Source organism: Brassica napus, chromosome C9 (genome assembly GCF_020379485.1).
Source record: "Brassica napus cultivar Da-Ae chromosome C9, Da-Ae, whole genome shotgun sequence".
In the NCBI taxonomy this organism is placed as follows: domain Eukaryota; kingdom Viridiplantae; phylum Streptophyta; class Magnoliopsida; order Brassicales; family Brassicaceae; genus Brassica; species Brassica napus.
The window spans coordinates 22,760,046-22,776,140 of record NC_063452.1 but is presented as its reverse complement, the minus strand read 5'-3'; the positions used below and the strand labels follow the sequence as shown (position 1 = coordinate 22,776,140).

General features: G+C 34.5%; 2 protein-coding genes and 1 long non-coding RNA gene across 4 annotated transcripts; 2 read left to right on the top strand and 1 right to left on the bottom strand.

The window, feature by feature from the left end:
* Nucleotides 1-2,683: 2,683 nt before the first annotated feature.
* On the bottom strand, nt 2,684-5,173 carry LOC106449621. Its single transcript, XR_001289209.3, has 2 exons — nt 3,647-5,173; nt 2,684-3,483 (listed from the first exon to the last, which is right to left on the bottom strand). It is a non-coding gene; the product is annotated as an uncharacterized LOC106449621 (long non-coding RNA).
* A 134-nt stretch (nt 5,174-5,307) lies between these two features.
* LOC106446151 (mitochondrial carnitine/acylcarnitine carrier-like protein) lies at nt 5,308-7,374 on the top strand. Its single transcript, XM_013887834.3, has 3 exons — nt 5,308-5,641; nt 6,044-6,435; nt 6,750-7,374. The coding sequence occupies exons 2-3, from the start codon at nt 6,044-6,046 to the stop codon at nt 7,258-7,260; spliced, it is 903 nt and encodes a 300-aa protein (XP_013743288.1). The 5' UTR covers nt 5,308-5,641; the 3' UTR covers nt 7,261-7,374.
* Nucleotides 7,375-7,514: 140 nt separating this feature from the next.
* LOC106450379 lies at nt 7,515-8,770 on the top strand. 2 transcript variants are annotated; one of them, XM_013892029.3, is made up of 4 exons: nt 7,515-7,802; nt 7,914-8,072; nt 8,178-8,342; nt 8,469-8,767. In XM_013892029.3, exons 1-4 carry the CDS (start codon nt 7,725-7,727, stop codon nt 8,634-8,636), a joined length of 570 nt encoding a protein of 189 aa, XP_013747483.1. In that variant the 5' UTR covers nt 7,515-7,724; the 3' UTR covers nt 8,637-8,767. The 2 variants fall into 2 exon arrangements, with proteins under 2 accessions (XP_013747483.1, XP_048624423.1); XM_048768466.1 differs by having other exon boundaries at nt 7,515-8,072; nt 8,469-8,770.
* The last annotated feature ends 7,325 nt before the right edge of the window (nt 8,771-16,095 follow it).

The following is a 16,095-nucleotide window of genomic DNA, read 5'->3' as shown; positions in this document are numbered from 1 at the left end:
AGCATCGCAAGTCCAGACGTCTCTGAACCCCTGCCCGCACAATCAAAGTAGCGTCGCTAGCCCAGACATCTCTGAGCCCCCGCCCGCGCACATAGTCCCTACTAATAACTATGTATGCATACATATATATATCGCATCTCTTAACATCACACAATCCAATCAACGGTTGAATCATCTAGACCCCTAGTTCCAGTTTACAATGGATGAACTAACTAACAATCAAGACTCAAACAGACACAATTCAAACAGACGGATCATGATTCGAAATCTAAACTAACATAGGAAGAATTCAACACTGGTACGGGATTTACGGAATAGACCCTCACCTTAGTCACTGGCTGGAATGATCGACAGGAGATGGTCAACTGCAACACGAGAGTCAATGACTTAGGCTAAGAGTCTCAGAAAATAAAGTTTCCAAAAATGGAAACTTTCCTAAAATAGAAATTTCCTAAAATAGAAACTTCCCTAATATAACTTATTTCCTAAATTAGAAACTTTCCTAAAATATTCCAATAACTAGAAATATGGAGGCGACAAACTTACTAGAAAAACCCGCCAGAAGCTCGTCCAGAAATCCCGTCGGAAGCTTGCCCAGAAATCTCGGCGGAAACTCACCCGGAAATACCACCGGAAAAATTCACTAGTGACTGGTCGTCGGATAATTCAACAACAACTCGTCACGCGCAAAAAAATACTTTGACTTGATGAGAATAAAGAGAAAGGGTTGAGTTCCTTATATAGGAGAAGGGAAGGAAGGAAGGTTTTCTAAACTTCCAATGTGGGACAAAATAAAAAGAATGGTTTTGGGTTTTAATTAATAAAAACAAATGGGCTTTCCCACATTGGGTCACGGTCGTTACAATTCTTCCCCACTTAATCGGGAAGTCCCGAATTCCAAGACGGAACCCGAGAAAAACTTCAACGAATACGAAGGAGAGAAGAATACGAGATGAAAACAAAAGGAAACAAACAGAAACTTGATTTTCATCCATACCAAAAGAAAAAGTCAGAAACGCTAACTTCTAAACGAATGATTCTGGACAGAAGGGTGTCACTTTTATTTTGAAATTCCCAATCCCCAACAAACATTGAAAACCGCTGAAATCCGAGTCCCATAAATCGCCGTCCCGGGTCAGAGCCGGGACGGAACCCCGCTCTGATACCAAATTGTAACACCCGTCACCTCCTATATGGAGAACGGCGTGTTACTTACGGTAAAATATCGAATTAAACCAAATTATTCAAAATCGAACAAAATAACATAACATTTAATAAAAGAATTTCAAAAGGAATACATTTTTGAATTGAAGTATAAAAATATATCAAATAAATCGAATGTAAAATTCGTATAAATCATTAGTTAAAACCGAAATAAAATACAATCATCCCAAAACACCAAACAGTCCAGATATCCAACTACTTGGCAAGCTCACCTGCAATGGGAAGAAGAGGGGTGAGCAACAGGGGAGTCACTCTATGAGGTATGGGATACTAAACACGCAAACCACTGACTTGAGTAAATAAAACTCCCACTATGGAAGTTTAGCTCTAACATGAACACACACGACGCCTAGCGCATCACACAAACCAAACAATGCGATGATAGCATAAAGCTAGTCCATACACCCCGCATCTCCTCATATGGATATATAATACATAGCGTCGCTAGTACAGTATGTCTCTGTACCCCCGCCCTCTCAAGTAGCGTCCATGGTACAAACGTCTCTGCACCACACGCCCGCACAAGTAGCATCGCAAGTCCAGATGTCTCTGAACCCCTGCCCGCACAATCAAAGTAGCGTCGCTAGCCCAGACATCTCTGAGCCCCCGCCCGCGCACATAGTCCCTACTAATAACTATGTATACATACATATATATATCGCATCTCTTAACATCACACAATCCAATCAACGGTTGAATCCTCTAGACCCCTAGTTCCAGTTTACAATGGATGAACTAACTAACAATCAAGACTCAAACAGACACAATTCAAACAGACGGATCATGATTCGAAATCTAAACTAACATAGGAAGAATTCTACAGTGGTACGGGATTTACGGAATAGACCCTCACCTTAGTCACTGGCTGGAATGATCGACGGGAGATGGTCAACTGCAACACGAGAGTCAACGACTTAGGCTAAGAGTCTCAGAAAATAAAGTTTCCAAAAATGGAAACTTTCCTAAAATAGAAACTTTCCTAAAATAGAAACTTCCCTAATATAACTTATTTCCTAAATTAGAAACTTTCCTAAAATATTCCAATAACTAGAAATATGGAGGCGACAAACTTACTAGAAAAACCCGCCAGAAGCTCGTCCAGAAATCCCGTCGGAAGCTCGCCCAGAAATCTCGACGGAAACTCACCCGGAAATACCACCGGAAAAATTCACTAGTGACTGGTCGTCAGATAATTCAACAACAACTCGTCACGCGCAAAAAAATACTTTGACTTGATGAGAATAAAGAGAAAGGGTTGAGTTCCTTATATAGGAGAAGGGAAGGGAGGAAAGTTTTCTAAACTTCCAATGTTTGACAAAATAAAAAGAAAGATTTTGGGTTTTAATTAAAAAAAACAAATGGGCTTTCCCACATTGGGTCACGGTCGTTACATTAACTTTCTTTGCCAGCTTCTGAATATGATGAACAAAAGTAGGAAAGTCATGAATAAATCAAATCATTGTAGATAAAGAAATAACTAAGATAATGTGATGAAAGAGAAGTCGGAGGACAATATCAACAAAGAAACATGTATGTTTATTAGCAACTAAAATCTAGTCAACAAAAACAACAACAATAACGCTAGAGTAAACACCCAAAAAAAATTTATAGAATAAGTGAGTAATCAAACAAATTAAGTTGATGGGATGTAGAACGAACGAGCTTGGAGAGTCCACAGATCACCGAAACGCATCTTAGGAATCAAACTTCAGGGAGAAAGGGGAAACTAAAAACAAATTACAGAGTAAGATTACAGTATTCAAAATCAGAGACGGAGTTTTCAAATTAACCTGAACAGGCAAGAGAGATTAATAGCCTAATATAAGTCGATGTAGAGTACCCATATTGAAACCAGATCAAGTATCAAAAGAGAAGATGTACCTTTTGCTGGAGCCATTACTCAAAGTCAGGCCCGGTCTAGGGCCCAAACTTTTTGAGGATTTTTAGCTTAAGAAAAAAAGCTCAAATGTTTTACCTTAAAAAAAAGGGTCCAAGACTTTAATTCTGAGTAGGGCCTTTAATAAAGATGGGCATGTCCATGCTCAAAGTGAGATCCTTTCCAGATAAATCACAGAGAACACAATCAGTTAGGAACTAATCACCATGAGCGTAGCGTAGCAAAGTAAAAAAAAAAAACACAAAACAAAACAAAGATTGAAGCTTGGGCGGTAAACAATAAAGATCATCGTTTGTTTCATATTTGTTTTGGAGTCATCAAACTCATCCTCATCGTAGACATAGAATCATATAAGGTCGCTCCTGAAAGCCAAAATCCACACAGAAAAAAATATCAGAAAATAAAAAAACTGATATGGAAGAGAAATCATCTTATAGCTAACATATATATTTTTGTCTATCAAGCTAGCCGATAACAGCTAACATATATAGACTCGACAATCTAAGAACATGGGTCTTTACATACTTCATTAGCTTCTCGTCGTCTACCTTCAATCTCTTGAATCTCATGATAACACAACGAAACAGAAACACTGGAAAGGGTTTCGACGGAACGAAGTGTAGAGCGGTGGGCATTAGATTTAAAAAGGAAACCCGATATATTGCTCGATTTCTGGTTAGGGCCTGACGAAAATCAAATAAAAAAGGGAGTTTTGAAGGAGGTGACAGGAAAGGGCAGAGCCATCTAGAAGGATATGAACCGAGATGATAGACTACCGTTTTCTCTACTAGGAGAAAACACATCTCTACAATGACGTGTTTTTTGCCAAATATTTTGATTGCCTAAGCTTTTTTGCCAGATGTCACAAAAAGCTCTATGCAAAAGAATGATATGGCGCACGGAGAAGAGAGAAATCTAATTTATTGTTATAGATTTGTAGCCAACACAAATTTACTTTTGATTTCAAGAAATTTGGTGAAATGGTCCATCACAAATATTAGAGGTGCATATAAGTAGCTAAAAAGAATAAAAGTAAGCTAACAGATTCTCTTAGCAAAATAAAGTAAACTAACAGATTCATATTCATAGCCACTAAAACCTAAAGTCATTTTCATTAGGGGCACTAAAACACTCATTTTAGTAATTTTTCCATAAACAACTTTCAAATTGGACATCTATAGTCATACCATTTTGTTATGAATGTAGAAAACTTCAGCAAATTTTGTGCTATAATACTCACAACACTGAACACTATTAACATACTGTCTTTAAAAAAGTATTAGCTTTAATGAATATCTGATATGCTCATAATTTTACTTGTTTACAAACATTCAAGATTTTGAGGTGTCTTTTGAATTCATTTAGAGGCCAAATAAGTCATTTGGTGTCTAAATTCATCAACTTATCATTTTAAGTTATAGTTTTCAGTTTCTTTGATATGTGACTAAGAGAAAAAATAAATCATTTTTTTGGAGTATCAAAATGGTCAAACTGAAATGGTCATTTGGTTTACTGTATATAATTTTTGCAGCAGTACACCGAGTCTCCTTGAAAAATTAAATGTTGCATTTGCCTCTTCATCTTCGTCGCACATGTGGTCTTCAGCTGGCTCATCATCCGTTTCCTTTCTTGGGCTTCTTTTTGGTTGGATCTGTTACTTTGTATTTAGTTATGTTTGTAGGATTGGTTGGGTCTGATGGGTTTCATATTGTTTTTTTTTACCTTTGTAATATTTGGGCATGTTGTAATAAAAAGGCCCAAAAAACAAAAGATGTAGATTTTGAAAGTGTACACGTATCGTAAAAGTCTACAGTCAAGTGGCAGGAGAAGATGCAAAGTTAACTTTATATATAAAGATTTGAATATCAGAAAGAAAAAAATTCATTTGTGAACTGTACATCTATTTAGAGTATGGACCCTTTTATAATTTCATAATACTTCAGGTTAATTAAAAAAAAAACTTGTCATTTTACATGTAAAACAAAAGACCATTGTTTTCACAGTATCCAACATGGTTTTCAGAGTCTGTTTGAATCCGTTAAGTTGATGACTAAAAAAAAAAACCATTTTTTTAATTCAAAACCAAACCAAACCACAGCTAAACTGAACTAAAATAATCTTCATCATTACCGAAATCAAATGTAGCCAAATAAATAGAACCCGGTTATCGTTGGACACATTTGGCTGATCGTACCAACTAATTTGTCATGTTTATCGACCCATCTTCCCATGTCTTCACCAACCACTTAAAAAAAAAAGGGAATAACAAAAAGCTTCTGTCTCAACGAAGCTTCATCTCCTCCTTTGTGGCGTAGAAAGCAGTTTGAGTGATTAAACTTTTTACGTCCACTTGAATTTTTTTTTTCTATATTCTTTTTGGACTTTTTCTGATCACTCGTTTGTCTCTGAATCTATCCCTTGCATCCGCATCTCAATTCGTTTTTATTTTATTTTAAGGAGAAGCTTTCTGAAATTTGAGATCCATTCTATATCGATTGCCCTCTCTCTAGTCAATCCCTGGTAAGCCAAATATCTCCTTACTTTCTAATTGATTCTTTTTTTCAAACTGATATCGAATATGTAATCTTTTATTGAATGTTTCATTGTCTTCTGAATCTTCCACATTGTATGTTATTTTGATAAATATTCAAACTTTCTCTGAAAAAAATCTAATTTTCTAAAAAAAAAATCACATCTTTTTTTAGAGAATCTGAGTTTGCGTATATTCAAATTAATCAGAAATATCCTTCATTAACATAAAAGTTTTGATTTTTAGATATTTGGTTGCTAATCTTGCAAGATTCTTACGCTTTTTGATTTTGGTTGATTTAAATTGTTTAGGCCAAAAAGCTCTTCATTAACCAAAAAAAAAAAAAGGTTTTGATTTTTGTTGGTTGGTCTTTTTGTTTTTTTTTACTGGAGATGGCGGATGCAGCAAAGGATTTAGCTTCAGGGACTGTTGGAGGAGCGGCTCAGCTCATTGTAGGCCACCCTTTCGACACTATCAAGGTCAAACTTCAGAGCCAACCTGCTCCAGCACCTGGACAGCCACCTAGGTACACTGGCGCAATCGATGCGGTTAAACGGACCTTTGCTGCGGAAGGACCTAAAGGTTTGTACAAAGGTATGGGAGCTCCTCTTGCAACCGTCGCTGCCTTCAACGCGGTTTTGTTCACCGTGAGAGGTCAGATGGAAGGGATGTTTAGGTCTGAACCTGGAGTTCCTTTGACTATTAGTCAACAGTTTTTGTGCGGCGCAGGCGCTGGTTTCGCTGTCTCGTTCCTTGCTTGTCCCACCGAGTTGATCAAATGCAGGTTAGCTATTCTTTTGATTTTGATTTTTTTTTTTTTTTTAATTTTAGAATTTTTTTTTTGTTGTTTTTTATATTACCTAATTATCTGGTCCAACATTTTCATTTTTTTTAATGCCCTATAGGCCTATACTAACCTAAACTTTGTGCCCTTATTGTTCATGTAAAATTTTTATAGTACCTTATATACAACTAAATTACTAAAATTATAGTTTAAAATCCTGATGTCCTAAGTGGTTGGTTCCTTTGCTGCTCTGTACTGGCCCTGGTACTGGCTAGACAGAACTGAAAGATGTCTCTTTGTGTGTGTTTGTTTAGGTTACAAGCACAAGGTGCATTAGCTGGTGCCTCTACCACAGGCTCAGTAGTTGCAGCTGTGAAATACGGTGGACCAATGGACGTAGCACGTCATGTGCTGCGATCAGAAGGTGGAGCACGAGGTCTATTCAAAGGTTTATTCCCTACATTTGCTCGTGAAGTCCCTGGAAACGCAACAATGTTTGCAGCCTACGAAGGTTTCAAGAGGTTTTTAGCTGGTGGTTCAGACACTTCAAGCTTAGGACAAGGATCATTGATCATGGCTGGTGGAGTTGCTGGTGCATCCTATTGGGGGTTTGTGTACCCAACCGATGTGGTGAAGAGTGTTCTTCAAGTTGATGATTATAGAAACCCTAAGTACGCGGGTTCGATGGATGCTTTTAGGAAGATTTTGAAAGCTGAAGGAGTTAAAGGTTTGTATAAAGGGTTTGGTCCAGCAATGGCTAGGAGTGTCCCTGCAAATGCTGCTTGCTTCTTGGCTTATGAGATGACAAGGTCTAGCTTGGGATAAACCGGTTTGGTTTTGGGCTTTGACTGTTGGTTCGATTTGTTGTTGTTCCATTTGATTAACGTTTCGGGTATTAAATGATTCTTTTAAATTTTAAGAAAAAAATTCATCATCTTATTACACAATTTGTTTCTGAAACACGGAAGAGGTTATTAAAAATGATCTTTAACAGATTAAATATATTAGACTATTAATTAATGAACATTTTACCAAACCGAATCCACACTTACGCTTCATTTAAACATGGGCTAGGCCATATAAACAGAGGCCCAACTAAAATATGTTACGTGGCGGATAACAAACTAGCGTATGACTAGTGCCTTGCACAGTAGAGTGTCAACAGGAAAAAGGAGGGAACTCATAACTGCTTCATCCTTTTTCTTCTTACATTTTGTTATTATTTGCATCTTTTTCACTATAAATCCGCAAAAAGAATATCATAGTACGAGAAAAAAATAGCAAGTCTGATGGAGACGATGGAGCAACAAAGATATTCACTCTCTTCATTGCCTATGCTCTCTAGGCTTGAGCATTTGGACTTCGTTGTAAATCGCTCTATTACCTTTGAACTTTATGTTAAAAGATGGTTTACTTTTGTGATGGATTTACTTTTCATTACATTGTTCCGACTACGATCTGTATTGTTTCTCATGCAGATAAAGAACTTAGAAAGACAACAGAACCTTCCGAAATGGAAAGATGAAAGTGCATCTACTACACGCGGATTAATCGATAGAAGCGCGGCTGTCAGAGAAGCTTATTTCAAAGGATCATTACTAGATAGAATTGCAGCATTGGAGACCAGACTTTTTCAGGTATGGTTTTACTACAGGTTTTAGACAAAAGTTCTTTACAAGTTGAGTAGTCTTAAGGTTTTTGTATATAATATTGTGTTTAATGGTTTATATAATGTTTATAAGATATGTTTGGAATTGGAATCGAGCAGTGCATCTTCTACTTCAACTGGAGGGTCCGGTGAAACATCAAGCCAAAGGATTAAGAGAGATTTGACAAAGACATTACCCATTTTCAGTAGCAACATTAATCCTTTTCATATTCCCTTACAGCATTCACTAGACCCTCGGGTATATATATTTATCATCTTGTCTATTTTCACATATATATGTAGTTAAACATATATTAACATATCATTATTTTTTATTTTTATTTTTATTTTTTAACATATATTAACATATCATTATGATATGTAGGAAACAGAAGAGAAGATTGAAGAAGAGGAGAAGGAAGAGGAAGAGGAAGTGATAAATATTGAGAAACCATCGCTGGAGAAGAAGGATGCTAATGAAACTTGCAAACCAAACAAGAAGAAGACAAAATCTTCCAAGAAATGGTCCTGGTTTAACTTATTGGGTTGCTAATTTTTTTTTTTATTGTTTGTACTATGCAGTATTTCATATTTCGTTTTAAACCTAAGTTTTCCTTCTAAACTATGCAATCCATCAAACTTAGAATTAATTAAAAATTTTGCTTAACATATTTACTTATTTAGCAAACATGATTATCTATAATAAAAAAAAGAATCTAGTGTGTCTTCCAATAATGCAGTTTTTTCGTTAACGACTAGTTTAGCAATATCATATATAAATTGATTACATATAAGGGTATTTATAGAAAAATACTTCCAAATAGTAACAAGAAATACTTCCAAATAGCAAAATGGTATATAAGAGTGAAAATCACAGAATAGCATTCAATTAAATTGTAAAATTAAATATATTTATATAACTTTAACTACATGATTAAATAATATATTAAAACTAAAAAACATTAAGAACTTGAATTTTAGATATAAATAAGGAACTATGCAATATATATATACATATATATATATATATATGTTATTGAGTTTATATTTTAAGGTTTAGTGTACTTTAATCTTTTTTTTTGTTTAGTGAGTATTATTTTATAATTTTTTTTTCGTGTATATTCTTATGACAAAATATTTTAGTGCATAAGATTTGTATATGCTCTCTATTATAGCTCCAAAAGTGTAAACAAAAATGTAATATGCCCTAAAATATTATTTGCAAAGTAATTTCATATCACATCTCTACAGTCATTCTCAACAAAGAAAAACGGCATGGCTTAAAAGAATGACATTATTTTTTTTGAAAAATGTGACATAAATTGTGACATGTACAATTTCTTATATAAAGACTTATTTTTTAGAAAGTTTTTTCAAATATGGTAATTACTAATAATACATATATGACATTAAAGTAAATTATATGTATAAATGTATGTTTTTGCAAAGATATTTAAAATATATTAATAACTCGTAATTCAGATATCACTGTTACAGTAAAATATGTCCTACACATTATTTAAGAATTTATTTTCAAAATTTTGCTTATGTGTCGTCACCATTTTTTTCATTAGAAAAAATATGACATGGATTAGTGAAAATGATGATATGCCTTAATTCTTTTTATGACATATCAAATTGCATTTAGGAAGTTTTCGATTTTATTATGACATATCAAATTGCATTTGATTTTAAGTTCATACTTAAATGGGTTCTTATAGGATCAGAACTTACAAAATGGTTTTATAGGATCCAGTTTAAAATAGAATAATTTGGAATCTATAGAATTTTAGATCAATTTCATTTCAGATTTTTTTGAGATGGTATAAAACTAATAAAATAGAATATTACCGTATCATTTCAACTGCTTTTAGGTTGTAGAAAATTAAATAGATATATACTACGATTTCCGATAATAGTATGGTGTTTGAATTGACAAAAAAAAGTAGGGGTTTTTGCCAAAACTAACCCACAACTTGATTTTAACCCCAAACTTATATCCAAACTTGAATCAAATGCAAAACTAACCTAAAAGCCTAGTGAAATTACAGCTCAGTCCCTTGTGACTAAACAAAAAAACAGAAGTCATTTTTACGAATATAGCCCTAGTAAATCGTCTGAGTCGTCTGAGATGTTGGAAGTCGTCTGGACGACTGAAGTGTAAGTTGTCTGGTACCGGTTTATTTTAAAAATAATTTATAAATCTTGTAAAAAAATATTTTGATGCGTGAAAAATAAAAATCAAGTAATTATAAACAGTTTTAAGTGATATAAATTAAGATATGATAAAATTGATTTGTTTTGAAGATAGATGAGTGGAAGTAGTGAATCATGAAATACTTTGGTTTAGGAGTTTGGCAAACATATGTTGTAGTATTGTATGTATTGTTAGGGTTAGATTTTGGAAAACTAAAATGTTTTTTTCAAAAATTAGTTTTCACCTATATGTGTTTATTTATGTGTATAGTAAACACTTTTCAAGTTTGATTTGATTTTATGAAGTCTTTAATTAGATAATTAAGTTTAGGGGTTATGTTTAGGGTGTGGACGACTTATATTTCAGTCGTCTGTTGAATAATTTACTCGGACGACGTATATTTTAGTCGTCTGTTGAATAATTTACTCGGACGACTTACATTTCAGTCGTCTGGTGAAGAAATTAAAACAGATGACTTACATGTAAGTCGTCCAAATATTCCCGCCTAAAATTTTTTAAAAAAATTATTTTCCCGCTTAAATAATTTAAACCAGTCGTCTGGAAAGTCTTCTATTTTAGTTTCCCGCTAAAAATATTTAATTTCCGCTAAAAATATTAAACTCTTCTGGACAACTTACATGTAAGTCGTCTGTTTTAATTTCTTCACCAGACGACTGAAATGTAAGTCGTCCAGGAAGTCGTCTGAGTAAAAAATATTTAATCTAATTGGATTTTTTGTCTCCCTATATAAAGAAAAATTTACACATTCTCTCTCCTCCTCTCAAATGGCTGCAACAAAAATGTAATGTTCATCATTCTAAAACTCTCCAACCTCTCTCTAATCTCTTTGACTTGAAAACACCAAACTTTATATGAATTTTTCAGTTTTGTCTCATGTATTTCTTACTAATCTATCTCTTTTACAGGTTTTTAATCAAATGGTACTCATCTTCCATTAATTTAAAGGTAAATCTATTAATTTTAGATATGTATTTTTGTGTGTTCTATAAATGTAGATTTATCTAATCTTCCACTCATTTTCTCTATTTTTAAGTCATTTGAACGTTTTTGGATATGCAGGTTTTTCAGATCTGGATTTGATATGCAGGTTTTTCAGATCTGGAAGACTTCTTGGACGACTTACCTGTTAGTCGTCTGGAAGTCGTCTGGACTTCTTGGAAGTCTTCTGACAAGTCGTCTGGACTTCCAGGAAGTCGTCTGGACTTCCAGGAAGTCGTCTGGACTTCAGGAAGTCGTCTGGACTTCCAGGAAGTCGTCTGAACTTCATGGAAGTCTTCTGACGAAGTCTCCCTTTCATAATAGATCTGAGCGTTTTGGTAAGTTCTTATGTCTGATTTTTCTTCATTTGGGAACTTCTTGTTGTATAAAGTTCTTACTTTTTTCCCAAACTAAAACTCTCCAAACCCACTCTAATCTCTTTGACTTGAAAACACCAAACTTTATATGAATTTTCCAGTTTTGTCTCATGTCTTTCTTACTAATCTATCTTTTTTGCAGGTTTTTAATTAGATGGTACTCATCTTCCACTAATTTAAAGGTAGATCTATTATTTTTAGATATGTATTTTTGTGTGTTCTGTAAAGGTAGATTTATCTAATCTTTCACTCATTTTTTCTGTTTTTAAGCCATTTGAACGTTTTTGGATATGCAGGTTTTTCAGATCTGGATTTAATATGCAGGTTTTTCAGATCTGGAAGACTTCTGGGACGACTTACCTGTTAGTCGTCTGGAAGTCGTCTGGAAGTCGTCTGGACTTCTTGGAAGTCTTCTGACAAAGTCGTCTGGACTTCCTGTAAAGTCGTCTGGACTTCCTGTAAAGTCGTCTGGACTTCCTGTAAAGTCGTCTGAACTTCCTGTAAAGTCGTCTGGAAGTCGTCTGAACTTCCTAAAAGTCTTCTGACAAAGTCGTCTGAACTTCATGGAAGTCGTCTGGACTTCTTAGAAGTCGTCTGGACTTCTTAAAAGTCGTGTGGTCTTGTCTACTCAAGTGGAATCCAAGCTTGTCTTTGTAGAGGAATGATCTATAATAGTTTTGTTTGTGGTCTGTTTTGTGAATTGCATGTCTACTCTTTTAGTTGTGAATTTTTTGTAAAATCAGTAATAATGTTTTCCAAGATGTATTAAATGTGCTAACAATGTGTTTACACATTTACAAATCAATGAAATAATAGACTTCAGTAGCATTTTTCTTATCTTTGGATCTCTCATATGCAATAATAAACTCCAATGGCCTTTTTCTCATCTTAATAAACAAGAATGTTGGTAGCTTTATATTGATACAACATTTTAAGAAGTATTTTAACCCTTCTTCCAACTCATAACAATAGTCATCATTATTGTCTATAACAATAATACTTAAGAGATGGAAACAAACAATAGTAACTAGTCAAAGCATATCATATTTTATTATAAGTTTGCGTTGAAAAACTTAGTCAAATTTAGTAAAACTAAGGGAGAGAACATATTTTGTAAATATGAGTTTTACATATCTTGAAGTTACTTATCACTCTTAAAAATACAAGTTATTCAAAAACTAACGTAGAAGACTTAAAAACTAGCGGAGAAGACGCGGACGACTTCAATCTAAGTTGTCTAGACGACTAAACTATACGTCGTCTGGTCAACACAGAGGTTATTTTTGCAATTGACTTTGAAATCTGTTATTTCGGACGACTGAAAAATAAGTCGTCTACTATTGTTTGGCTAAAAAAAACTCCAAAAAAGCTAGACGACTTACATTTCAGTCGTCATAGGTTAGTTTTGCATTTGACTGGATAATTTCAGAAGTTTGACTTTTCTGGACGACTTACATTTCAGTCGTCTAGTGAAAATTAAAATAATAATATTTTTTAAAAAGTAGACGACTTACAGTTATGTCGTCGTAGGTTAGTTCAAGATTGAAAAAAACTTCAAGATTTAATTATATACAGACGACTTATAATTCAGTCGTCCACGAGACGACTGAAATGTAAGTCGTCCAGGATTTACGAGGTTTGACCAGAATCTCAGAAAAAAATCCTGGACGACTTACAAGTAAGTCGTCTCGTGGACGACTGAAGTATAAGTCGTCTGTGTATAATTAAATTTTGAAGTTTTTTTTTTCAATTGCAAAACTAACCTATGACGACTTAACTGTAAGTCGTCTACTTTTAAAAAAATATTATTATTTTAATTTTCGCCAGACGACTGAAATGTAAGTCGTCTGGGGAAGTCAAACTTCTGAAATTATCCAGTCAAATGCAAAACTAACCTATGACGACTGAAATGTAAGTCGTCTAGGTTCTTTGGAAATTTTTTTGAAACCAAACAAAAACAGACGACTTAACTTTCAGTCGTCTCAGGTTACAGATTTCAAAGTCAATTGCAAAAATAACCTCTGCGTTGACCAGACGACTTCCAGGTAAGTTGTCTACAGCCAGACGACTTCCCAAGTAAGTCGTCTGACGAACAGATCTGGAAAAAAACTCGATGTCATACCTTAAATTGGTGAGATAAGTTCCTTAGCATACATAAGGCTTCTCCAAGCACACAGAATCACAAACGAAAGTAACCCACCCAGAATCGTTAGCTTCTATGACTCTATGAACCATAAAAAATTTAGAATCAAAATCTTGGGTTTTTTTAGCTCATTGTGGAGAGAAAGTGAGAGATATGTTGTGTTTAGTTCACAAGAATGGAAAAAGAAGAAGGGTAAATCGATTTTGGGAGCATTAAGAGCTTCAAATTGGTTGTTCATGGTGGTTGTGGTATTGATGACAATGGCAATCTTGTAATTACTTGAAGATGATGAGGGTGAGAGAGTAAAAATGTCATTTTCGAAAAAAAAAGAAAAAAAAATTGATGGCATTTTCGTAAATTATATGAACTTCTGGGGTGAATAGGGCAAAACCAATTTTCAAAAAAAAAGAGGTTAGTTTTGTGTTTGACTTTAAATTATAGGTCAATTATGCAAAAAGCCCAAAAACGTACGGGGTTTGACGATGATATAAGTTAACTTACAGTACGTCAACGGAACGAAGTTGTAATTTTTAAGCTACTTCGAATATCTGTACAATTTGAAAATGTTGATTTATTCACTGTTTTCGAAGGGAATAAAACAAATCCAAACTTCTAAATTCTGGTATTTATCTCACAAAAATCTAATAGGACTTTTAGTTTTGACGATATCTCCGTGCGATTCAAATTAATTATCATTTTAAAATTTTACATACAAATTAAAAAATTAGTTAAATGTTCAAATTTGTTCTTGATTGACCATTATAATTAAATAACATTTATTATTTATCTTAATTTAATTAGAAGTAAGAAAAATAAATTAATAGAAAAATTCATTGGAATTATTAAACGACATTTATATTGTAACCAAATTTATAAATAACAATACTGTAAAGTTTTACAAACAATCATGTAAAGATTTTTAAAAGTATCTGAAGTTCTCAACTAAAGTTTGATTACTTTTTGCATGCTACAGATGGTTTGATTTTCGTTTAAGAGGAATCACCAAACCAAGTACAAATGATTAATGTCTCCATACCGCCAAAAAAAACGATAGCCGATGGATTTTATGTTGCGTTTTTTTTTTCACGTTGCGTTTAGAGCTGCATTAGTAGTAAATTGAAGTATTGAATGGACCTAACAAATCATAAATAACTTGAAAAATTGTTATAAATTATATCGTGGATGTCCATAACCGGTCTGGTCCATGACCGGCCTAATACCTAGAGAGGGAGAGAGGCGGCCGCAGCAGGAGAGAGAGAGAGAGAGGCGGCTTAGACTTAGAGAGAAGGGAAAACCCTAGTTTCTTATTCCTTGTATTTGTACACTTTCCATATTTATGTCTTTCTATTTATCTCTTTGTAATTCTCATATATAAGGGCACCTTATGATTGAGTAATAATGAGAAGAACTTACAGACTCTAAACCATTAAGTTTATAACACGTTATATGAACGAAACTCTAAATCCCTGAGCTAAGAAACCAAATCTAAAAACCCCTAAAACCCTAACCTTAGCCGCGACCCGACGAACCCTAATTCCCGATCGCGTCTCTTGCATCCCAACCGAGGCGTTCCCGATCCGATAGCCTCAGCTCGCGATCCGTCTCAGCTCAACACTCAGACGACCTCAGCCTCAGCTCGCATCCCGGACGGCCCGCGTTCCCGATCCGACGTTCGCGAGTCGATAGGAGCGACTCGACCCATTCCAGCTCGTGTCTCCGATCAACTTCAATCCGCGCGTGTCCAGCCCGCAGTCAGCACGCATCCGACGATCAAGGCGTTCCCGATCAGCTCTTGTTCAGCGCGCGGATAGCTCGCGTTCGTTCCTGTTCGTATTGCAGCTCGCGGTTCATCCTTCTTGGTGGTCCGGTTTCAACAATCATCTAGGTTAAAAGGTAATTCGAAATGTAAGAACCAATGATCGAATTTGGATTGTTTGATAAAGAATGAAACCCTAAAATCCTAATCTTTATGATAAAAGCCATAGGATAATAGATCAAACCCTAATGAGTAAATCGAAGCTCAAAAGTTCGATACCCCAAACCCTAAATCGAGATTGATCTATTGATCAATTAAAATCAAAATCTTTGATGGTTTTGAATCTCAAAACAATCTCCTTTGATCTAAGATCAAAATCGAAACCCTAAACCCTAATTTGAAAATCGGTTTTGATTGTTTGAATTTGAATCTTGATTGATTGTTTTGATAACCTAGAACTGTTGCTAAGATTGTTTAAACTCGAATTTGGTATTGAATTGATTGAAACCCTAATATTGATAGCTTTGATAGTTTTAAATT